Genomic DNA, 25,648 nt, shown 5'->3' on the forward strand with positions numbered 1-25,648 from the left:
CTGTACGCTAGCTGTAAATGTTGATTTTGTCCATTGAGGTAATTTCATCATAATATCCTGTTTCCACCTTCCAATTCTTGATCTCCTTCATATTGCAGCACTTTTATTGCCTCCCTTTCCTGGCAGATGGGCATGTTTTTTTCTGACCTCTCAGTGTGGTAGAGATGTCTGTGTCCCCGGGGTCGCCCAGGGTCCCGGCTTATTATGGTTGTTGTCACTTTTCATCAGCCGGTGAGGAAAATGTCTATTAGAGGTTTAATTGGTGGATGTCAGGTGTGATTAGTGTCAGGCAGGGGGACGGAGATAAAGACACGGGGGAGCCATTAGGCCTTGTTCCCAGAGCCATATGTAGGTCAGAGGAGAACAAGCTGCGCCTTCATCTCAGTGACCGGGATACGACTTTCATGATTCAAATGACAGGACACAGTGGTTTATAGTGGGGCTCTATCCTGGCATCATTCATATGGGATAACATGAAATGTTCAGACACACCACACAACTTCTAATGTAATCTGTGTGGTGATGGGGTTTTTTTTTGTTCAAACATTTTATTGGGTTATAAGGGTATAAGACATACAGCAGGAAGCAGCAATCATTTACAGTATATATAGCAGATGAGAACATATGGCCCAAGGCCTTAAAGCAACAACATTATTATTGCAAACTTAATAGAGCAACCAGCGTAAAGAGAGTGGGGGGGGGGGGAAGAGGAAAGAGAGAAAAAAAAGGGGGGAGGGGAGAAGGAGATAGGTAAGGTGTGTGACTTTCAGGGCAGGGAGGAGGATGCGGGGCTGGACAGTGCTCCAGAGCATCCTCCAAGGGAAGAGGTATTAGGGAAGAAGCAGCGATTCATCTAAACCTTAAGGGAGGAAGTGACCGACCCAGGGAGACCAGATTGACAAAACTTGACTGTGTTTGTGATGGTAGCTTCCACTTTGGCGTGTATCATAGCCTGTGTCACCTTATTCCAAACCGCCAATATGCTAAGAGAAGGGGTTTTCCAGGATTTTGCTATAATTTGCTTGGCGGAGGTTGTGACCTGCAAGAGGAGGTTAAACTGGAGTTTAGGAATCAAGGGGGGTCGTAAATTGAGTAAGGCGATGTCCAGAGTTGGCGCTAGCGGTTTCTTGAAAAGGGTAGACAGCATGTGGAAGATACCAACCCAGAAGGTGTGGGCTACTGGGCAGGACCACCAAGTGTGAAGGTATGTGCCCCTCATCGCACAGCCTCGAAAACAGTCTGGAGAATACCCTGGAGTATATTTAGCCACCATAGCCGGAACCAAATACCACCGGGAGCGGACCTTGTAATTCGTCTCAACCGCTACTAAATTCTGTGAGGAGGATTTTGTTGCTTGCCATATGTGGTCCCAATCCTCTGGGCTCAGCTGGGGTCCTAGATCCCTTTCCCACTTGGAGACATATGAGGGGCCAGGGGAGGACTCAGATGTCGAGAGTAGGGCGTAGAAGATAGAGATAAGGCCACGTCTGTGCGGATCGTTCTTGCAGGCGCTTTCAAAGGAGGTCAGAGACCTAATGGAGCATGAAGTAGCAGAGAGGGGGGAATAAAAGTGTTTTAGTTGAAGGTAACGGAAGATTTCTGAAGCGGGAAGGGAGTGGGATTCTCAAAGAGATGAGAAGGATTTGACACCGGAGTTAGTCAAGAAGTGATGGGCTCTAAGGAGGTTAGCTGAGGACCAAAGTGCGAAGGAACATGGAGAGAGCAAGGCAGGGGGGAAAGCCGGGTTGCGAAGGTGAGAGAGAAGGAGGTTGTGGGGGGATTGAAGGGGGTATCGGGATTTGAGTCTATCCCAAAGCACTACAAAGTGGGAGGTGACTGGGTTCTGGATTGTGCGACAGTCAGAAGGACGAAGCCAAAGTATGTTAGCTAAGGAGAGGGGGTCAATATCAACTGACTCTAAAATCACCCATTGCGGAATGGTGATGGGGATTTTTAATTATTAACATCATCACCCTCAGAGTTCTCAGCACTGACATGCCATCAGCAGAATCCAGTGTGGTAAATTCTTAAATACACAGATATGAATATTGTGACTTTGATCATTCTGAGTTTGGTGGTTTTATATTGATACAGAAGGTTAATTTAACAAACCATTATAAATGAAACTCCTCAGGACAGAAATATGGGACCTACCATTGCTCTAAACCTGTCAACCTCATCATTCCTCCACTAGTCAGTAAGTCTCGGGTCTAGAGCAAGTATGTACATATCACATGTCCAACATATCATCTGTGACCCCTCATAAAATGAGGATGAGCTCTGCATCATTGGCTTGAGCTCCTGTTCTGCCCCACAGAGCAAATTATTTTTATACTTTATTTCTTACTCTTTGACCTCATTCTAAGTACCACTGATTGGTATTGTTGCTTAGAAATGATGTAACATGAAGGTAGAAGGCCCTGGCTAGTATTGCTTGAACATGCCCATGTTCAAGTCATCGTCAGTTTGGCCATACAGGAAGAAAACTGGCAAGAAACCCAAACTCGAATCTGAACACCTTTGAAGTCAGTGGTAATGGAATTCAGGTGGGCTGTGCAAACCACACTCCCGCTGCTAAAATACAGATTCCTGGCCACAATAATATCACCAGAATTCCAAGGTGAGGTAATTGAAATTGACCAGATTTATTCAATGATGCTACCCAGATAAACTGGCGGTAAGTTTAATTTACTGCAGGTGGGAATCTGTAATTTTTCAGCAGGAGTACAATGTGCAAAGATCAGCTGGTGAAAGGTCATTGTGATGTGAATTATCTTGATGGATGCTGTGATTGCCATTGGATTTTTATCTAGGTACATTAATCTATTCCTGTGGCTGTACACAAATAAGTGGCAGCAGAACAGGTGGGCCTTCACACCCAGCCACCGCACATACACTATATTGTCAAAACTATTGGGACTGCCTTTACATGCACATGAACTTTAATGGCATCTCAGTCTTAGTCCGTAGGGTTCAATATTGAGTTGGCCCACCCTTTGCAGCTATAACAGCTTTAACTCTTCTGGGAAGGCTGTCCACAAGGTTTAGGAGTGTGTCTATGGGAATGTTTGACCATTCTTCCAGAAGCGCATTTGTAAGGTCAGGCACTGATGTCGGATGGGAAGGCCTGGCTCATAGTCTCTGCTCTAATTCATCCCAAATGTGTTCTGTCAGGTTGAGGTCAGTACTCTGTGCAGGCCAGTTAAGTTCCTGCACCCCAAACTCGCTCATCCATGTCTTTATGGACCTTGCTTTGTGCATTGGTGCGCAGTTATGTTGGAACAGGAAGGGGCCATCCCCAAACTGTTCTCACAAAGTTAGGAGCATGAAATTGTCCAAAATGTCTTGGAATGCTGATGCCTTAATAGTTCCCTACACTGGAACTAAGAGGCCAAGCCCAACCCCTGAAAAACAACCCCACACCATAATCCCACCTCCACCAAACTTTACACTTGGCACAATGCAGTCAGGCAAGTACTGTTCTCCTGGCAACCACCAAACCCAGACATGTCCATCGGATTGCCAGACAAAAAACATGATTCATTACTCCAGAGAACACTGCTCTAGAGTCCAGTGGTGGTGTGCTTTACACCACTGCATCCAATGCTTTGCATTGCACTTGGTGATGTAAGGCTTGAATGCAGCTGCTCAGCCATGGAAACCCATTCCATGAAGTTCTTTACACACTGTTGTTGTGCTAATCTGAAAGCCACATGAAGTTTGGAGGTCTTTAACTGTTGACTCTGCAGACAGTTGGCGACTTCTGTGCACTGTGTGCTTCAGTATGCGCTGACCCCGCTCTGTAATTTTACGTGGCCTACCACTTGGTGGCTGAGTTGCTGTTGTTCCCAGTTGCTTCCACTTTGTTATAATACCACTAACAGTTGACCTTGGAATATTTAGTAGCAAGGAAATTTCACAGATGGACTTATTGCTCAGAATTCACTGAGCTTTTGAGTGCGACCCATTCTTTCACAAATGTTTGTAGAAGCCGTTTGCATGCCTAGGTGCTTGATTTTATACAGCTGTGGCCATGGAGGTGATTGGAACACCTTTATCCAATGATTTGGAGGGGTGTCCCAATACTTTTGGTAATATAGTGTATGTGTCCATGGAGAACATCATTCTGTGCTGAGAATGCACTCACTGTGGGCTCCCAGAACAGTGACCAAGCTGTCACTGATGGCACTTTGACATTGTTTGTGATCTGGTGTTCCCAATCATCTGATCACTGATCATTGTGAAAGCCAATCACACTGGTCACGGGATTGGGAAAACCCTCTTAAAGGGCCACTTCACAGCACTGGCAAGGTTTTAAAAGTTAAGTTTGTGTTTGATTATAGGATTTTTAAAATCAGTGGATTTTTTAAATTTTAACTTTTTGTGTCAATAGGTAAGGGGTACTAATGACCCTTGTAAGCATTCCCTTGGGAGGCACCCTAATTATAATAATTCTGTTCAAATTTTACAATTACCCTACCTCTTTCTTGGGGCACATGGAGGTGAAGAAAAGGTTCTTGTCCCTCAATACTGGGATAAAATGCTGTACAAGCTACAAGGTATCCTCACCCCAGTGTTGAAAGGCATGTGTCCTAGTTTGGTACAGGAGGGGGGAGGGAGTCCACACTCACTGCCCTCTCATTAATGGCCATCCAGGCTGCATGCCTGGGTAAGGGTCTGGTTTGCATATTAAGGAGAACCCTACACCCCTCTCCCCCACACACACTTTTTTTAACTTTGTAGACTTCTATTTTTGTGTCATTTTGGTGACAACATATTACCAGATCATAAACCAGACCTGAACTGATTTATAATTTAGCAATGTAAATTAACCCCCTGCTGCAATACGTAGTTAAATGTGAATTACTGCTATTCACATTTGATTTTCCATGCTATGCAGCTTTCAGTGCATAATCTTCACCAAGTGCAGTGCATTCAAATCTTACAGATATTCAGTTCTAGCGTCTTCAATGTTTTGGACAAATGTAGTGTTTTTCTAAATAGCAACCCTAGTCCTAGCTGCATGGAGAGAGCAGTCATCACTAAAAGATCCTGGGGAGTAAGTACATAAATTTACACAGAGAAAACTAAGTGGGTAGCCATTGCCAACCTTCACCGGAAAATACTATTTGCCCTCTTGTGCCTGGATTTAATAATGACCTTCAACAAGCATGCTGGGGTGCTGGGGATGCTGTATAAGTCAGCAGCTCTGATATCGGGGTGTCCCCAGTGTTAGATCATCTGAGGTCACTGCACCTTGCAACTTCATAAAACCCAAAAGTGATATAAAAGTGTTCATAATATACAGCCCTCAGCTTGGAATTCTGGATACTTCCCTGCAGCGAGGTTGTGAGATTCATTCTGTGTGATGCAGTTTTTTCGGTTTATGCTTTGCAGAGATCGGGCGCCGTTCATCTTCACCAGTGAGATGGAAAACTTCATCACAGAGGGGGGGAAGAGCCCGCAGCGTGCTCAGGAATTTGTGGATCTCTGCTGTTGTGCATACAACATCATCCGTAGACACAGCGCCTTACTGATCACTGCCCTGGAGCTGGTGAGCCATCTGCACAAACTGCAATGTATTCCGCAATACGAACTGTCTGTAACACATCTCCTTCTGCCTATTTGGGCTTAGCCCACACTTGAAAGTATTCCTAGACTCCTTCGACTCTGACTCTATCTTGGGATAAGGTCAAGGTGTCCATATGCGCGGTCAGATGCTTGGACTCCAGTTAGCTCAGACATGGCTCGTCCTTCCCCAGCTACTTCTAGATATTGTAATTTGTGTTTACAGAGCTCAATAGACCACATTTAGATTACGTAGATAACTGGTTGAGTCAGAGGACAGATGTAACCCCACTACTTTCCTCCAACTGCTACTGTGGTCTTTCTATAGAAGACCAAGACTCCTCCAAGCAGAAAGTACTGCTAATGACTTCCTGTCCTTGTGTATCCCCCTAGATGCTGCAATCTGGCCTCCCTGAATTATCTGGCATTCATGATCTGAAGTACGTCCATGACAACTTGCGGCCATATGACTCTGATCTACAAGCATCAAGTTATTTCACAAGGTAAGGGCATCATGGATCTCCTTCTTCCATACATTCAAATTAAAGAGACCTCATTGGTGGCAAATACATTATAATCCAGCCATTTCTGTGAGTGCAAGGACACAGGATCTAGGTATGTGGTAGTGGGACCTGGAATCCAAGAATGTGGTGATGAGACCCAGGATCCAGGTATGTGGTAGTGGGACCTAAGATCCAAGAATGCGGTGATGGGGTCCAGAATCTAGGTATGTGGTGATGGACTTTGGGATCCAGGTATGTGGTCATGGAACCCAGGATCCAAGTATGTGGTAATGTAGTGATGAGTATGGGTATGTAGTTATGAGATCTGTGATCTGGGTATGTGGTGATGGGATCCAGGTATGTGGTGGTGATGGGATCTGGGATTCAGGTATGTAGTGAGGATACCAGGGATCCAGGCATGTAGTGATGAGACCAGGGATTCAGGTAAGTGGTGATGGGACCTGGGATCCAGGTATGTGGTGATGGGACCTGGGATCCAGTTATGTGGTAATGGGAATCCAGGTATGCGGTAGTGAGTTCCGGGATCCAAGCAATGTGGGGATGAAGCCTGGGATTCAGGTATGTGGTGATGAGTAATGAGGATTGGTATAGCCAATCGTCTTCTCTTTATGGCTATGACTAAGGCTTATTGTCGAAACACGTAAGCAATTTTAGATGCAAATTTTGCTCACTCAATAAAGTGAGCAAATATTATTCGGGAAGACGAGTGCTGGCAATACCAATCCTCATTATTCAATAGCATCTGTGCTGGGAAGACACACAGAGCCAGAGCACCGACATTCCACCTCCGTGGGGATTATTCTGGGCATAGCACCTACTTGTATGTTGTGATGGGACCTGGGATCCAAGGATGTGGTGATGAGACATAGGATCCATGTATGTAGTGATAGGAATGAGGTATGTGGTGATGGGACCTGGGATCCAGGTATATGGTGGAACCTGGGATACCAGTATGTGATGATGAGATCCAGGTACGTGGTGATGGAAACATGGGAACCAGGTATGTTGTGATGGAACCAGGGATCCAGGAATGTGGTGATGGTGTCTGAGATCCAGTATGTGTGGTGATGGCAGTTTGTGATTAGAGATGAGCGAATTATTCAAAAATTCGATTCGGCTGATTCGCCGAATTTCAGGAAGGAATTCGATTCGATGCGAATTAATTCGCTACGAAGTTAACTTATAAAAAGGGTTTCTAGGCTTCAGAGAGCCTTTAAATTAGTGCAGAACACTGTACCTTTAATTTAAATGCCCTTGGAGATGAGGAAGGAGAAGGAGAAGGAGAAGGATGAGAAGAAGGAGAAGGAGAAGGATGAGGAGAAGGAGAAGGATGAGAAGAAGGAGAAGGATGAGAAGAAGGAGAAGGAGAAGGATGAGAAGAAGGAGAAGGATGAGAAGAAGGAGAAGGATGAGAAGAAGGAGAAGGATGAGAAGAAGGAGAAGGAGAAGGAGAAGGATGAGAAGAAGGAGAAGGAGAAGGATGAGAAGATGGAGAAGGAGAAGGATGAGAAGAAGGAGAAGGATGAGAAGAAGGAGAAGGATGAGAAGAAGGAGAAGGATGAGAAGAAGGAGAAGGATGAGAAGAAGGATGAGAAGAAGGAGAAGGATGAGAAGAAGGATGAGAAGAAGGAGAAGGATGAGAAGAAGGAGAAGGAGAAGGATGAGAAGAAGGAGAAGGATGAGAAGAAGGATGAGAAGAAGGAGAAGGATGAGAAGAAGGAGAAGGAGAAGGATGAGAAGAAGGAGAAGGAGAAGGATGAGAAGAAGGAGAAGGATGAGAAGAAGGAGAAGGATGAGAAGAAGGAGAAGGAGAAGGATGAGAAGAAGGAGAAGGATGAGAAGAAGGAGAAGGATGAGAAGAAGGAGAAGGAGAAGGATGAGAAGAAGGATGAGAAGAAGGAGAAGGATGAGAAGAAGAAGGATGAGAAGAAGGAGAAGGATGAGAAGAAGGAGAAGGATGAGAAGGAGAAGGATGAGAAGAAGGAGAAGGATGAGAAGAAGGATGAGAAGGAGAAGGATGAGAAGAAGGACAGTTCTGTGACAGTTTCTGTCTATTTCTGACAGTTCTGTGACATTCACTCCATACAGCGGTTTCAACCGCTGTATGGAGTGAATGTCACAGAACTGTCAGAAATAGGCTATTTCTGACAGTTCTGGGACATTCACTCCATACAGCGGTTGAAACATTGTATCTATTTGTTTCCATAAATGGATCCATTTATGGAAACAAATAGATACAATGTTTCAACCGCTGTATGGAGTGAATGTCACAGAACTGTCAGAAATAAGCTATTTCTGACAGTTCTGTGACATTCACTCCATACAGCGGTTTCAACCGCTGTATGGAGTGAATGTCCCAGAACTGTCAGAAATAGGCTATTTCTGACAGTTCTGTGACATTCACTCCATACAGCGGTTTCAACCGCTGTATGGAGTGAATGTCACAGAACTGTCAGAAATAGCCTATTTCTGACAGTTCTGGGACATTCACTCCATACAGCGGTTGAAACATTGTATCTATTTGTTTCCATAAATGGATCCATTTATGGAAACAAATAGATACAATGTTTCAACCGCTGTATGGAGTGAATGTCCCAGAACTGTCAGAAATAGCCTATTTCTGACAGTTCTGGGACATTCACTCCATACAGCGGTTTCAACCGCTGTATGGAGGGAATGTCCCAGAACTGTCAGAAATAGTCTATTTCTGACAGTTCTGGGACATTCCCTCCATACAGCGGTTGAAACCGCTGTATGGAGTGAATGTCCCAGAACTGTCAGAAATAGACTATTTCTGACAGTTCTGGGACATTCACTCCATACAGCGGTTGAAACATTGTATCTATTTGTTTCCATAAATGGATCCATTTATGGAAACAAATAGATACAATGTTTCAACCGCTGTATGGAGTGAGTGTCCCAGAACTGTCAGAAATAGCCTATTTCTGACAGTTCTGGGACATTCACTCCATACAGCGGTTGAAACATTGTATCTATTTGTTTCCATAAATGGATCCATTTATGGAAACAAATAGATACAATGTTTCAACCGCTGTATGGAGTGAATGTCAAAGAACTGTCAGAAATAGCGGAGCTCTGCAGATACACTTAGAGGAGCTCTGCAGATACACTTTTTGCCGGCTTGGAATTATTCTTATTTTCATCCTACTTCTTCTTCATCATCATCCTCTTCTTCTGAGGATGAGGATGAAGAAGAAGAAGAAGAAGAAGAAGTAGGATGAAAATAAGATTAATTCCAAGCCGGCAAAAAGTGTATCCGCAGAGCTCCTCTAAGTGTATCTGCAGAGCTCCTCTAAGTGTATCTGCAGAATAGAGGAGCTCTGCAGATACACTTTTTGCCGGCTTGGAATTATTCTTATTTTCATCCTACTTCTTCTTCTTCTTCTTCATCCTCATCCTCTTCTTCTTCTTCTGAGGATGAGGATGAAGAAGAAGAAGAAGTAGGATGAAAATAAGATTAATTCCAAGCCGGCAAAAAGTGTATCTGCAGAGCTCCTCTAAGTGTATCTGCAGAGCTCCTCTAAGTGTATCTGCAGAATAGAGGAGCTCTGCAGATACACTTTTTGCCGGCTTGGAATTATTCTTATTTTCATCCTACTTCTTCTTCTTCTTCTTCTTCTTCATCCTCATCCTCTTCTTCTTCTTCTTCTGAGGATGAGGATGAGGATGAAGAAGAAGAAGAAGAAGTAGGATGAAAATAAGATTAATTCCAAGCCGGCAAAAAGTGTATCTGCAGAGCTCCTCTAAGTGTATCTGCAGAGCTCCTCTAAGTGTATCTGCAGAATAGAGGAGCTCTGCAGATACACTTGTTGCCGGCTTGGAATTATTCTTATTTTCATCCTACTTCTTCTTCTTCTTCTTCTTCATCCTCATCCTCTTCTTCTGAGGATGAGGATGAAGAAGAAGAAGTAGGATGAAAATAAGATTAATTCCAAGCCGGCAAAAAGTGTATCTGCAGAGCTCCTCTAAGTGTATCTGCAGAGCTCCTCTAAGTGTATCTGCAGAATAGAGGAGCTCTGCAGATACACTTTTTGCCGGCTTGGAATTATTCTTATTTTCATCCTACTTCTTCTTCTTCTTCTTCTTCTTCATCCTCATCCTCATCCTCTTCTTCTTCTGAGGATGAGGATGAGGATGAAGAAGAAGTAGGATGAAAATAAGATTAATTCCAAGCCGGCAAAAAGTGTATCTGCAGAGCTCCTCTAAGTGTATCTGCAGAGCTCCTCTAAGTGTATCTGCAGAATAGAGGAGCTCTGCAGATACACTTTTTGCCGGCTTGGAATTATTCTTATTTTCATCCTACTTCTTCTTCTTCTTCTTCTTCATCCTCATCCTCAGAAGAAGAAGAGGATGAGGATGAAGAGGAAGAAGAAGAAGAAGTAGGATGAAAATAAGAATAATTCCAAGCCGGCAAAAAGTGTATCTGCAGAGCTCCTCTATTCTGCAGATACACTTAGAGGAGCTCTGCAGATACACTTAGAGGAGCTCTGCAGATACACTTTTTGCCGGCTTGGAATTATTCTTATTTTCATCCTACTTCTTCTTCTTCTTCTTCTTCTTCTTCATCCTCATCCTCTTCTTCTTCTTCTGAGGATGAGGATGAGGATGAAGAAGAAGAAGTAGGATGAGAATAAGATTAATTCCAAGCCGGCAAAAAGTGTATCTGCAGAGCTCCTCTAAGTGTATCTGCAGAGCTCCTCTAAGTGTATCTGCAGAATAGAGGAGCTCTGCAGATACACTTTTTGCCGGCTTGGAATTCTTCTTATTTTCATCCTACTTCTTCTTCTTCTTCTTCTTCATCCTCATCCTCATCCTCTTCTTCTTCTTCTGAGGATGAGGATGAAGAAGAAGAAGAAGAAGAAGTAGGATGAAAATAAGAATTCCAAACCGTCAAAAAGTGTATGTGCAGAGTTCCTCTATTTCTGACAGTTCTCTGACAGCTTCTTCACATGTACAGTGGTTGAAACATCTGTATCCTAAATGGAAACTAATAGATACAATGTTTCAACCACTGTACATGTGAAGGAACTGTCAGAGAAATGTCAGAAATAGCGGAGCTCTCTGCAGGGACACTTTTGCCGGCTGATCGGGAAAAATCCGATTCGCGCACCCGAAGTAGGCAAATATTCAGATTCGACGCGAATCAAATTTTTCCTGAAATTCGTATCGAATTCCGGTTCGCCTGGTTCGATTCGCTCATCTCTATTTGTGATGATAGAACTGTGGGATCCAGGTATGTAGTGATGAGACTAGGGATCCAGGTATGTAGTGATGAGACCAAGGATCCAGGCATGTGGTGATGAGACCTGGGATCCAGGTATGTGGTGATGAGACCTGGGATCCAGATATGTAGTGATGGGATTGAGGTATGAGGTGGTGGGACCTGGGATCCAGGTATGTGGTCAGGGGGTTCAGGTATGTGGTGATGGGACCTGGGATACCAGTATGTGATGATGAGATCCAGGTATGTTGTGATGGGATCATTGGATCCAGGTATGTTCATGATGGAACCTGGGATCCAGGAATATGGTGATGGGCCCTGAGATCCAGGTATGTGATGATGGGACCCAGGATCCAGATATGTGGTGATGAGACCAGGGATTCAAGTATGTAGTGATGGGACCAGGGATCCAGGTATGCAGTGATGAGAATAGGGATCCAGGGATGTGGTGATGAGACCTGGGAGCCAGGTATATGTGGTGATGGGATCTGGAATTCAGGTATGTGGTTATGGGGCCTGGGACACCAGTATGTGATAATGGGATCATGGTATCCAGGTATGTAGTGATGGGATCATGGGATCTAGGTATGCAGTGATGAGACCAGGGATCCAGATATGTAAGGATGAGACCAGGGATCCAGATATGTAAGGATGAGACCAGGGATCCAGATATGTAATGATGAGACCAGGGATCCAGGCATGTGGTTGTGAGATCTGGGATCCAAGCAATGGGGTGATGAGATCTGGGATCCAGGTATGTGTTGATGGGTACCTGGTATCCAGGTATGTAGTGTTGGGATTGAGGTATGTAGTGATGGGACCTGGGATCCAGGTATGTGTTGATGGGACCTGGTATTCAGGTATGTAGTGTTGGGATTGAGGTGTGTGGTAATGGGACTTGGGATCCAGATATGTGATGATGAGATCCAGGTATATGGTGATGGGTTCACGGGACATGTTGTGATGGAACCTGGGATCAAGGATCTAGAATTTTGGCAATGAGACCTGGGATGCTGGTATGTAGCAATGAAACCTGTGAAACCTGTGATCCAGGTATGTGGTGATGGGGTTCAGGTGATGGGACCTGGGGATACCAGTATGTGATGACTGAATCCAGGTATGTAGTTATGAGACCTAGGATCTAGGTATGTGGTGATGGGATATGGGTGTGTGCTTATGGGATTCAGGTATGGAATAATGAGACTCAGGCTCCAGGTATGTGGCAATGGAATCCATGATATAGCTTATTGAATAATTCTAGATTTCTACTAACACATTTTCATGTTTACTAATAGTGTATGTCTTTAGGAATAAAACTCTTAATAGCTGATAGATTTCCCATTGTATGTGAAGCGTGATAAGCTTCCCTCAAGGTCCAACCATTGTGAAAAAAAATTACACATAGCACAGCTAAATCCAGAGCCAATTAAAAATCATCTTTTGTTAGCCTGCCAGTCCTTGATTGGTTTGCAGTAGTTGCAGCTGATAGCAGTAATCGCTGTTAATCTGCAGGCTGACAATGATACATAGCTGTAATTGAAAATGATGATTAAAGGATTTCTGGAATTGTGAAATATTTCCTCTGTTCCTCCAGCAAGATTACAGAGAGTCTGCAGTGTGTTTCTGTGAAGTTAAATTTCTTGATCCATGCTTTCGCCAACATGACCCCAGGGGACGCAGCAAAACTAGCTGGACCGACAAACCCATCTCTGTCGAAATTTGTTCGTAAAACGGCTGTGAAGAGCTTAAGGAAGATCTATAAAATGGTGAGAACCGCACAGCATACTCTCCCATGAGATCATATCAGGGGACCAAGGCTTACAAATTATTACCAAAGTTCTGACAGAGGCGCTGTCAGCATTGTGTTTCTATATTCTCTCTGTTTTTCTATGGTTTTCCCAGAATCTAAAAAAAATAGTGAAAGGTGACCTGACCCTATTGTGTGTATATCTACTCAATCCATGGCCACCCAATTTTGTTTGAAATGTATATCACTATATGTGGATGTGGACATTTAGCACACATTGTCCTTCTTGTAATAAGAATTGGTAATAGACATCCATACTGTGTCTGTTAGTAAATTGGTAATGCGTGAGGAGACTGCTGGGGTGAGGTAGAAAGATAAACTTGGGTGTTGTCAGGATAGAAATGGCATTGAAAGCCATGGGAGGCTATCAGCTGACCCACGGAGGAGGTGTAGATCGAGAATAAGAGAGGTCCAAGGACAGAACATTGGGGGATCCTGAAAGAAAAAGAAAGAGGAGAGGAGGAGGTAAAATTGTAAGTGAAAGTGAAGGTGAAGTGAGATAGGTAAGCTGACAAAAAATGAACCGTACAGTACAAGGGAATGGAGTTTTTTTGAGGGAGAAGGAGTGGTCAGCCATATCAAAGGCAACAGAGAAGTCCAGGAGTAAGAGTACAGAATAGTGACCACCATTGGTGGTAGCTCAGGCGGTTGTACACTAGGCTTTCAAGGAGTTTGGAGGTAAAAGGGATCAAGAAGATTGGGTCTTAGATGTTAAGATTGGTGTGGTCCAATGAGGACTTGTTAAGTAGGAGGTGACCAGTGCCTATTTTAGAGGGTTGGGGAAAACATCAGCAGAGAGGGAGAAATTGAGGATGTGAGTTTAGAGAGTGTAGGAGAGAGGGTAACCATAGTATTTATGAGGGAACAGGATTCAGGGGGCAGGTTGTTAGGTGCACATTAAAAAAAGTTTAGTGACCTCCTGTATAGTACTATTGAGTGTGCAGGTGGACATGGAATGTTAGGTGGAGGAACTATCTGTACAGTGGAGATCTCAACATGTACTGGATCAATCTTATTTTTTAAAAGATTTGCGATCTCCTGGGAACTGAGTTAGTGGGTAAAGGCAGTGAAAGACTTAGTAGAGTGTTAAAGGTGGAAAGAGTTGACGGTTACTGTGTGAGAGGGTGTTAATAACAGTGAAAAAAAATAGGTCTGTTTGGCAATGCGGAGGTAGAAATTGTAAGTTTGGAGCAGAGATTTATACTGAGTGAAGTCTTGCTGGGACTTAGTCTTACGTAACAGACACTCAAGAGTGTGGCTAAGTTTTTTTGAGGCTTCTGGTGTCATCTGTTTGCACCATTTTCTTTCTTTGGTAAATGAACACAATGTTTTATTTTCCTTTCTTTCTGTTCTCGGGTGTTTGCGATCCGTTTCTTGACAGCTGTAATTATTTTCAACTTATTTCACTTCTAGCGATCTCTAAGTAGCATTTCCCCTCTCTACCGGGATAAACACCGATAGAGATTCCTGAAAAACTGATAAATCATGTTTCTTGGTGTGATAAATTGTCAGCGGAGTTCTGTAGCCGGAAGCTGTTGTGCATCTGGTGTGGAATAAATGAGAGGCTGATGGGAATTCGGAGGCATTTCAGGTGGAGTTGTGTACAGCTCTTCGTTATACATCAGTAAATTTTCTACTGTCTCACATTTGTGGTTCCAGAAATAAACAATCGGATGATTAATTCAATGAGATCCTGAAGTGAAAGGCCCGAGGTGCCAGCGCTTATTTATTGGGGAATCTCAGTAGAACATCGATCACTTTGCTGATGCCTTCAAATATTTGTAAATAAGGCGGATGATTTATCTGTGCGCTTTTCTAGTGTGTACAGCAGCGGTTCTCAACCTGGGGGTCGCGACCCCTTTGGGGGTCGAACGACCATTTCCCAGGGGTCGCCTAAGACCATCGGAAAACACATATTTCCGATGGTCTTAGGAACCGAGACACCGCTCCACTGACTCAGTCGATGTGTGGGCGGGATGACACGCTGCCCTGTCACCTGGCCACACCTCCGGGATCCCTCAACAACTCCGCCTCCTCGCCGCTGATTGGCCACCGGAACTGTAGCTCAGGAGAGGCACACAGGCGGCCAATCACCGGCGAGGAGGTGGAGCTTGGAGAGGAGGAGCCGAGCAGCAGCGCGCGTAGATCTAAGAAGATCGAGGGAACTGCCGGAGTAAGTGAAGAGGAGAGCGGCCAGAGAAGGAAGACAGCTGACAGGTAAGTGAGAGAGCGAGCCCAGGCTGGAGCAGGGGTCAGCAAGGTAAGTATCATTGGTGTCAGTGGGAGGAATAGTGCCCCATCATTTGTGTGACTAATACCAACAATGGGGCACTATTTCTCCCACTGACACCAATGATGGGGCACTATTTCCTCCCCCCCCCGCACTGACACCAATGATGGGGCACTATTCCTCCCCCCCACTGACACCAACGATGGGGCACTATTCCTCCCCCCCACTGACACCAACGATGAGGCACTATTCCTCCCCCCCACTGACACCAACGATGGGGCACTATTCCCCCCCCTGACCCCAAAGATGGGGCACTATTTCATCCACTGACACCAATGATGGGGCACTATTCCCCCCACTGACACCAATGATGGGGCACTATTCCCCCCACTGACACCAATGATGGGGCACTATTCCCCCCCTGACCCCAAAGATGGGGCACTATTTCCCCCTCCACCACACTGACATCAATGATGGGGCACTATTCCTCCCACTGACACCAATGATGGGGCACTATTCCCCCCACTGACACCAATGATGGGGCACTATTCCCCCCACTGACACCAATGATGGGGCACTATTCCCCCCACTGACACCAATGATGGGGCACCATTCCCCCCACTGACACCCCACTGACACCAATGATGGGGCACTATTCCCCCCACTGACACCAATGATGGGGCACTATTCCCCCCACTGACACCAATGATGGGGCACTATTCCCCCCACTGACACCCCACTGACACCAATGATGGGGCACTATTCCCCCCACTGACACCAATGATGGGGCACTATTCCCCCCACTGACACCAATGATGGGGCACTATTCCCCCCACTGACACCAATGATGGGGCACTATTCCCCCCACTGACACCAATGATGGGGCACTATTCCCCCCACTGACACCAATGATGGGGCACTATTCCCCCCACTGACACCAATGATGGGGCACTATTCCCCCCACTGACACCAATGATGGGGCACTATTCCCCCCACTGACACCAATGATGGGGCTCTGTTCCCCCCACTGACACCAATGATGGGGCACTATTCCCCCCACTGACACCAATGATGGGGCTCTATTCCCCCCACTGACACCAATGATGGGGCACTATTCCCCCCACTGACACCAATGATGGGGCACTATTCCCCCCACTGACACCAATGATGGGGCACTATTCCTCCCACTGACACCAATGATGGGGCACTATTCCCCCCACTGACACCAATGATGGGGCACTATTCCTCCCACTGACACCAATGATGGGGCACTATTCCCCCCACTGACACCAATGATGGGGCACTATTCCTCCCACTGACACCAATGATGGGGCACTATTCCTCCCACTGACACCAATGATGGGGCACTATTCCTCCCACTGACACCAATGATGGGGCACTATTCCTCCCACTGACACCAATGATGGGGCACTATTCCTCCCACTGACACCAATGATGGGGCACTATTCCTCCCACTGACACCAATGATGGGGCACTATTCCTCCCACTGACACCAATGATGGGGCACTATTCCTCCCACTGACACCAATGATGGGGCACTATTCCTCCCACTGACACCAATGATGGGGCACTATTCCTCCCACTGACACCAATGATGGGGCACTATTCCCCCCACTGACACCAATGATGGGGCACTATTCCCCCACTGACACCAATGATGGGGCACTATTCCCCCGCTGACACCAATGTTGGGGCACTATTCCCCCCGCTGACACCAACGTTGGGGCTCTATTCCTCCCACTGACACCAACGATGGGGCTCTATTCCCCCCACTGACACCAACGATGGGGCACTATTCCCCCCACTGACACCAACGATGGGGCACTATTCCCCCCAATGACACCAACGATGGGGCACTATTCCTCCCAATGACACCAACGATGGGGCACTATTCCCCCCACTGACACCAACGATGGGGCACTATTCCCCCCACTGACACCAACGATGGGGCACTATTCCCCCCACTGACACCAACGATGGGGCACTATTCCCCCCACTAACACCAACGATGGGGCACTATTCCCCCCACTGACACCAACGATGGGGCACTATTCCTCCCACTGACATCAGTGATGGGGCACTACTCCTTCCACTGACACCAATGATGTGGCACTAGTCCTCCCACTGCAAAATTACAGTTATGAAGTAGCAACGAAAATAATTTTATGGTTGGGGGTCACCACAACATGAGGAACTGTATTAAGGGGTCGCGGCATTAGAAAGGTTGAGAACCACTGGTGTACAGGATAAACTGTTCCACCTCTCCAGACCTGTTGCACTATAAACACTGAACATTAGTGGGCCATAGAGGAGTCCTCTGCCTGTTGTCAAGCTCAGATGGAATATCTGTGTGATATATGATGTGCAACCTTTCCCACTTTCTGAATACCTACCACTTAACATGGTACCTCAAATGTGTACCTAAAGCTGAACAATCTTCCCTTCAGTCTTGCACAGTTCTTCAAGCTCGACTCCTGTGCTGAAATTGCTTATTCTGATTTTACTGCACACTGTGAGCTTCTCATTATCTGCAGTAGAAGCTGCAAAAAGTCAGGCAGAGCTCACCTCTTTTACTGGCTCAAGGATGTCTGGCATTGTGTAGGTCTTTCCTTCTCATCCTGGCTGTCCCTGGCTCATCCCTTTTCGTTCACTGGTTTCAGTTCCTTCAATCATGGAAGTTCATCATCGCAATTTACCTACAGTGATCTGCATGAGAATGCAGCCAGTATAGGAATGCCAATTCCTCCAGACTGTCATCTAACATCAAGGCATTCTGATATTTGCCTCAGGGCTGAGAGCTCTTGAGATAAGTATTGTGATAGGGTGCTGTGATGTTTTCCAGGAAGCCATGTACAGCACCCTGCCAACCCCTTCCATCAGCCATTATCAACTGCATTTGTTGCATACAGAGGCACAGAGACCCAGTTATGATGCTACTGAGTCAAAAAAAGATATATAGGTGTTACTTAAAAAAATACCATAAGTATGTTGATGGGGTGGGAAGCTAAGCCAACCAGTGAAAGCTAAATATAAGTAGATTCTGTTTAAAAAAAAAGGTATACAGGTTTTCTTTTTTAAAAAAAATGAAAAGGGTCATGGCTTCAGCATGGTGGAGTGAGGACGTGTTCCTGCAGAGCTCCCGGTCAGCAGCTCCCTTGCAGCATTACCCCGCCACATTACTTCACATTACCGGTTTCAGCTGGGTCCCCGGATGCCCAGGAAGCCGGTGCAATGCTCTGCTGCTGCCTGTTGTGCCATGGACTGCTACCTGAAGCCACAACACCATGCAGCCTCCACCCCAGCACCTTCCAAAATTGCGCCGGCCCACCATGCGGTTCTGCACATGGAGGAGACCGCGGACACTCACAGACCATCCCAACGGCCCTCGGACGATTACACCATGCCACCATTCTCTCCTGTCAGTGACCTCTCTCCCTGCCTCCCATGATCCCTGGCAGTCTCTACCAATGCTGAGGAGGACTTGCTGGGCCTGATGCGTTCAGCCTCTTCCCCTACTCTAGGGGGCCATGGAGGAGATTTCAACAGCACTGCCCTGGCTGTGGATGGAAGGAGGATGGAACTCCCCTACCAGGATTTAGTGAGTAACCCATCTCCTCAATCACCAGAGCCTTACCTGAGGGGCAAAGCAGAACACAAGCTCTGGGCATTCTTACAACAGCTGCCCACAAGATCTGATTTTGAGTCCCTAGCTGCTAGAATGGAAGCTGCCATGAGGGGAGAGATTCAGGGCCTTAGACAGGAGATGGCCTCCTTGTATGCTAGGGTTGCGGGGTTGGAGCAGGGATAGGGTTCTGTGTCCCACACTGTACAACTCTGCAATCCTCCAACATTGAGCTCACAGACCAAGTCATACAGCTGCAGCTTTTATTAGATGACCTGGAAAACTACAGCCGCAGACAGAACATTAGACTGCGGGGGATCCCCGAATCCATCCCACAGTCAGAACTACGCCCAACAGTTACCGCCATTTTCAACCGTTACCTTGACCACCAGCTCAACACTGGCATTGTCATTAACCGGGTCCACCGCACCTTGGGCCCACAGTCCTCTTCCACTGATAGACCCAGGGATGTTTTATGCTGTCTCCATTCATTTACCCTTAAGGAAATTTTACAACGGGCCTGGCAAGTAGGCGTTCTGGAGTTTAAATGCGCAGCTATACACCTTTTGCCGGACATTTCCAGGAAAACTCTGATGATGCACAGGACACTTAAACCACTTCCAGATGGTCATGGGGAACACGGACCTACCTACAAATGGGGCCATCCATTCCACCTTGTGGTCCAGAAGGGAACACATACCTTTCCCTTATGCCATTCATCGGATCTATCAGATTTGTTTATCTTTTCAGAGATTAACCTGATCCATGTACCCAGCTGGTTACTGATGTCCGTACCCAGAATCCGCAATATCGAAACTCCCCCCCCGGCAGACCTCAGCGTACCTGAAAAAAATGCCAGCCTGGCAGGAACCCACTGTAGGCCCACACGGAATCGGCCCCACAGCACCCAGTGAGTGCTACAGAGGGCGCTGCTTGAACTCTCCTGCATCATCTATGAAACTGTTCTACTGTTTTATACCTGGCTGCCATTTGTTGCCTATTATGGGCCATCAGGTCCCCATCACACACCTATCTGGGTTGTGTGGGGGGAACCTGAAACTGGCCCAGGGTCTTGATCACATTTGAAGGGGGGGATCTTTCCTCCTACATGCCTTTGTTCACGTGCTTGTACCGTGGCCAGCCGAGGTTCTTCCATACAGGGCTGTACACTGTCTTCTCTGAAGGAGCAATGCCTTGCCCGGATGTCCGTCCTCTGACTGGAGGCTTGGAAATTCCGGGACCGCAACTATATTATCCCACCTGCTAGAAGAGGAATCAGTTCTCTCCTCCACCGTCACTTGGCCATCCTTTGCCCCGTGGGATAGGCGTGTGGACACTGGGCCCCCCTGGGGATGGAGAGGCTTTTCCTCTCTGCCCAGTAAATACTATCTTTATTAAGCATTGATGCTGGTATCCATGCTTGCCTAAGATATATGTTTGTCAAAGTGGGCCTGTTTCTGCCCATTTGATTGGATGGCCATATGAGTGCTTGGTCATGTTTGAGTGTACATCTGCGAGTGCGTACGATTATTAGTGTACCTATAGGCAGTGGTGTATTTTGGTTTTGTGCTGCCTTAGGCAATACTAAAATCGGGCACCCCCCTATCTAAATTTGTCACACCCCTCTCTGTTTAAGATCCACCTCTTCATCTGTAAACCCCACTCTTCCTCTTTAGGCTCCACCTCTTCCTATTAGCGCTCCATCTCTTATTTTTATTCCATTATAGGTGTCATTTGGAGGAATAGTGCCCCATCATTGGTGTCAGTGGAAGAATAGTGCCCCATCACTGGTGTCAGTGGGAGGAATAGTGCCCCATCATTGGTGTCAGTGGGAGGAATAGTGTCCCATCCATCATTGGTGTCAGTGGGAGGAATAGTGCCCCATCATTGGTGTCAGTGGGAGGAATAATGCCCCATCATTGGTATCAGTGGGAGGAATAGTGCCCCATCATTGGTGTCAGTGGGAGGAATAGTGCCCCATCATAGGTGTCAGTGGCACCAATGATGGGGCACTATTCCTCCCACACTGAAACTAATGATGGGGCACTATTCCTCCCACTGACACCAATGATGCTTACATTGCTGACCCCTGCTCCAGCCCGGACTCCCTCCATCTCCCATCCAAAGCCTGCATACCTGGCTGCATCAACACCATCTGCTCTGCCCAGATCAGACAGACACTTACCTTACCGATCAGTTGTGTTCCTTCTCCGGTCAGCTTCATTAATCTTCGTGCTGCCACTCGGCTCCTCCTCTCCAAGCTCCGCCTCCTCGACGGTGATTGGCCACCTGTGTGCTTTCCCTAAGCTACAGATCCGGCGGAGGTGGAGCTTGGAGAGAGAGGGACAGGCTGCCATAGGCTGGTTAGTGATCCTGGGGGTGTGGCCAGATGAGAGGCGCAGCATGTCATCCTGCCCACATCGCGATCCAAGATCCAGGGGGATGAAGACACCAGACCGGACAACCTCTCTACCCTCCTCCAGCAGCACCTTGAGGACCGGATCGAAGTGGGACACGGAGTCGCGAAGACAGGTAAGACACAGCAGCCCCTGTCCTAAGTGTCCCTTTGGTGGGAAGGGGGGGGCACCACTGCTCCACCCCCCTGAAAAGTGCCACCCTAGGCAAACGCCTTGTTTGCCTCTCGGTAAATACGTCCCTGCCTGTAGGTATACATGTACTCAATTACATTGTTGTTTCTTTTTTCCCCCCTTTGTCTTATTTTTTGTTTTTCTCTCTTTTCTTCCCCCTCTCTTTTTTTTGGGGGGGAGAGGGGAAAGGGGGGACAGAAAGCAAACAACATAAAAGAAGAAAGGGGGAAAAAAAAGGAAAAACAAAGGGTTCCCAAAAGTTAACTTAGTCTTTCATGTAATGTTATTTATTATGCTCAGGAGGGCCCGATCCATGGTACCCTTTCCCCTTGCTATAAAACTCTGTTGGACCTCCATGCAACTACCAATTCCCCTTTCTTAGCAAAATGGGAAAGGGATCTGCAGATGAGTTTTACCAAACCCCAGAAAGAACGCAACCTCTTCTTTGCGCAGAAATCTTCCCTGTGCAGCAAATATCAAGAGTCCTCTTATAAAATTATTTCCTGCTGGTACAGGACCCCTTCGGTCCTGGCCAAACTCTTCCCCAACCAACTGGACCGTTGCTGGAGATGTGAACAACCCCTCGGCACTATCCTCCATATCTTCTAGGAATGCCCTAAACTCCAGACCTTCTGGCAGCCAGTGCTCTAACTCATACACAAATTTACAGACATATCTCTGCATAATCACCCAGCAGCAGTCCTTCTTACCCTCACTCCTATGTCTAAGAAACACTATCATATATCTCTCCTTAAGCACCTTCTAAACGCAGCACGTGCATGCATCTCATGTTAATGGAACAACAGACAGCCCCTACTGTAACTCAGTGGTTCGCCAGGGTGATTGACATTGAACAGATGGAGAATCTGACTTCTCATATCCGAGACAAATCAGAGGAACATAAGACCAGGTGGTTTTACTGGGACCTCTTTTGCTTCTCAGACGAATACCTCCAATATACCTAATACTTGCTCTTCACGCATGAACCAAAGGCCATATAAGATGGCTGGATGGCACTGTTCCCTGCTCTCCGATGACCTAGCCTTCCATTGAACCCTCTCCCCCCTTTTTCTTTCTTCTTTCTCTTTCTTTAACCTTTTTTTTCTCTTTCTTTTCTTTACTATAATGTAAGAAGAAAAATCTGGAATGCTCAGACCCCAAGAGTTAGTTTTGCAGTGCACTTCCCTCCTTCCTGACCACTTAGTTTTGACTTTGCAGACACTATGTGGGGGGGGGGGCATGTAAGTTGTTCTCTCTATGTACAGATAGCTCAGTATTTACTTTTTGGATGTACCACTGTTGTTCTGTTTATCTTATTTGGTTAGTGAAGCCACATTTTCATGTCATTGTTACTGTCGCATACTATTAAAAAATGAAAAATACCATTATTATGATTGCCTAGGTGATCACAGCAAACGTGGGATTGGGTACCTGTCAAATTTGGGTAACCCCCCGCTCCCCAAAGGTGCCAATCCTTAACAGGGAGCGGGGGAAAAAGCCTTAAAGCAGAACTTCCCCTTTTGGGTGGAGCTCTGCTTTAATGATGTTGGAGACATCTTTCCAGTGTAATTCCTCCAACTTCATTAATCTGGGAATAAAGCATGAAATATAAATGGTAAAACGCTGAAAAAGCATCCCTAAGCCTTTATGTGCCAATTAACTCTTTCATTACTGCCCGACTTTGAAATCGTGCGACTTACAGTGAAGTCGCATGATTTCAAAGTTGATGGATATGCCGATTTCATGTGCAATTTGCAAGACATCTAACGCAGATGTCTATGCAAATCGCACCAAAAATAGTGCATGTACTGCTTTAGAAATCATTGCAGCTCTGACCAAGTCAGAACCGCTGTGACCGCTGTAATTGTGGACAATAGGGTGCGACTTGGCATATGATTTGCAATTTGCATGGCATGGAAATTGCATGACAAGTCGCACCCAGTGTGACTGGGGTGTTATGGCAAAGTACAATCACCTACAGCAACCAACCAGAACCTGCGTTTCATTATTCTGACACCTCCTAATGGACAATCTCATCATTTTCTCCTCTACATGACCATTGGAAGGTGTGTCACAGGTGAAATATTTAGGGTTATACATCTGTGAAATGTACGACAGGAAATGTAAGAAGACCAGATAGATTGGAAATTGCCAGGGGCAGCTGATTCTTCTAATTATCCAGATATTGTAACATGAACCCCTAAAATGAACCTTCATCCTTACTTAGAGTGGATCTGGAGTCTGAACCCTTGAGCCAAACAGCTCATTGTATAGTTTAGCACTGACAGTAGCCATCATGCAATTGCTCTTCTGCACAATCCTGGTTTGTCATCTATTCCACAACACCATGTAGCTATCAGAAGGCTGCCATATTGCTGGAGGTAAAATATACCACTGGGCAACACTTTCTGTTCTTAGACCCCACTCCTTGGTGATACCTTCTGAAATCAGATGCAGGAGTGGATGGAGTATGGAGTTGTAAAGCCCCTAATAGTTTCCTAGAAGAGCAGAGGTTGCGTCTTACTGTGTGGGAGAGTTCTGCTGCTTGGTTTATTTTATTCTCATTGCTTATCCACATTAAATTGTGTAATACTGTAAATTTCTGGTAGTCTCAGCCTCCACTTCTCACACTGTAACATTGTAACTACAAAGACACCAGGATTTACATGATTTTTCTACGTGCTGGCACCTCAGTCCAGGAAACAGGTGGACACTCTGGATGATGCCTGAACAAAGCTGGTGCCATCCTTTTCAAGAGAAAAAGCAGATGAAGACATTGTCAGGGGGAGTACAGTGATCTCTGAGAGAATAAATACCTTGAAATATTACACTGTCATACCTCCCAACTTTTGAACTTCAGAATGAGGGACACTTGAGGGAGGAAGTGACCTGTGGTGTGTGTAGTGCGCTGTGACAAAAATGGGTGTGACCAAATGCTTAACGGTGGGAGGGTCCTAAGTGGTGTGGTTAAACAAAACTCGGGCTTCCTTGTACCTATAAAATATGCTTTGATTGCTGTGCCACAAGCAAGAGTCTCACGGACACAAACCCCAGCACAATCATTTAAAAAAAGAATACAGAAGCCGAGGCAAGAATGCAGGCATCAGATGGATAGCAAATGAGTGCAACCAAGCAGGACCTGCAGCAGTGTGAATGTCTAGCACAGTCAGGAATTGGTGAACAAGCTGTCAGGGCTGCGGCTGCAATGAAAGAGAGTGCAGCTGTCAAGTCCAGCCTGTGATGGGCGGGGCTGATATGTGTTTCAAGACGTTATCCGTTTGCCTCTCCACCTCAGCCAATCAGAGGAAGCCTTGTATTTGTTGATAACAACACAAGGCTTCCTGTGATTTGCTGTGCTCAGCTTGACTTAATTTTGGCAGCAGATGGAAAGCCTCCATACTGTTGCTGGAAAACTCTGCTGTAGAGTAATGCTACATACAACTAGGAAATAGTTCCTTGGCTCAAATTTACTATTTTAAGTGAAAGTAAACCTAGAAACATTACACACAGTTACTATTTAATTCTGGCTCTTACACATAATATTGAGGGCCCATTAACAATTTTTGTGATGCATTAATGCATGTGCAATATTGTGCATTATGACGCACATTAACATACACTGAGTTAATGCACTGAATTGAAATTTATAGGTTGCCAATGCAGCGAAACATCCTGAAAATTAGACCTGACACAAATTGTTTAGCACAACACACCACAACATACTAACATACTATGGTGCATTGCCATGCCTTGCCACACACCACAAGTCATCTGCATTGCCTTAGATCGTTGTGGTAATGCATGGATTATTGAACACATTACTGCAGCGCAACAGTCTAAAAAGTCTAAAAGGTGATATACTTAAAATACAGGATGCAGATTGCAGAGGCAGATATAGATTTTCATTTAGAGCGGAGTTGTTGTCTATTCTGGGGGGGGGGGGCTGATATTACAAGATCAATCCTTGACAGATTAAGTTTGGGGACGTGGTGTGGCATCCACACTGATATGTCGATCAGTAATAAATGTGTGAGGAAATGTGGGTG

At 45.9% G+C, this 25,648-nt stretch overlaps 1 protein-coding gene across 6 annotated transcripts in view; it reads left to right on the plus strand.

Annotated features, from left to right (window-relative positions):
* The window catches only part of PIK3C2G (phosphatidylinositol-4-phosphate 3-kinase catalytic subunit type 2 gamma), a 115,681-nt gene that overhangs the window by 84,125 nt on the left and 5,908 nt on the right, over window positions 1-25,648 (plus strand). For 5 of the 6 annotated variants that reach the window (XM_089689093.1, XM_089689097.1, XM_089689094.1 and 2 more), the window contains exons 25-27: window positions 5,398-5,554; window positions 5,962-6,071; window positions 12,929-13,100. In XM_089689093.1, coding sequence (XP_089545219.1) covers window positions 5,398-5,554; window positions 5,962-6,071; window positions 12,929-13,100 — 439 coding nt within the window. Of the gene's footprint in view, window positions 1-2,134; window positions 2,176-5,397; window positions 5,555-5,961; window positions 6,072-12,928; window positions 13,101-25,648 lie in introns of those variants that run through there. The other variant, XM_089689098.1, reaches the window with a different exon arrangement.

This window comes from Staurois parvus, unplaced genomic scaffold, assembly GCF_062004578.1.
Source record: "Staurois parvus isolate SC_StPar_1 unplaced genomic scaffold, SC_StPar_1.0 ptg000469l, whole genome shotgun sequence".
NCBI lineage: Eukaryota > Metazoa > Chordata > Amphibia > Anura > Ranidae > Staurois > Staurois parvus.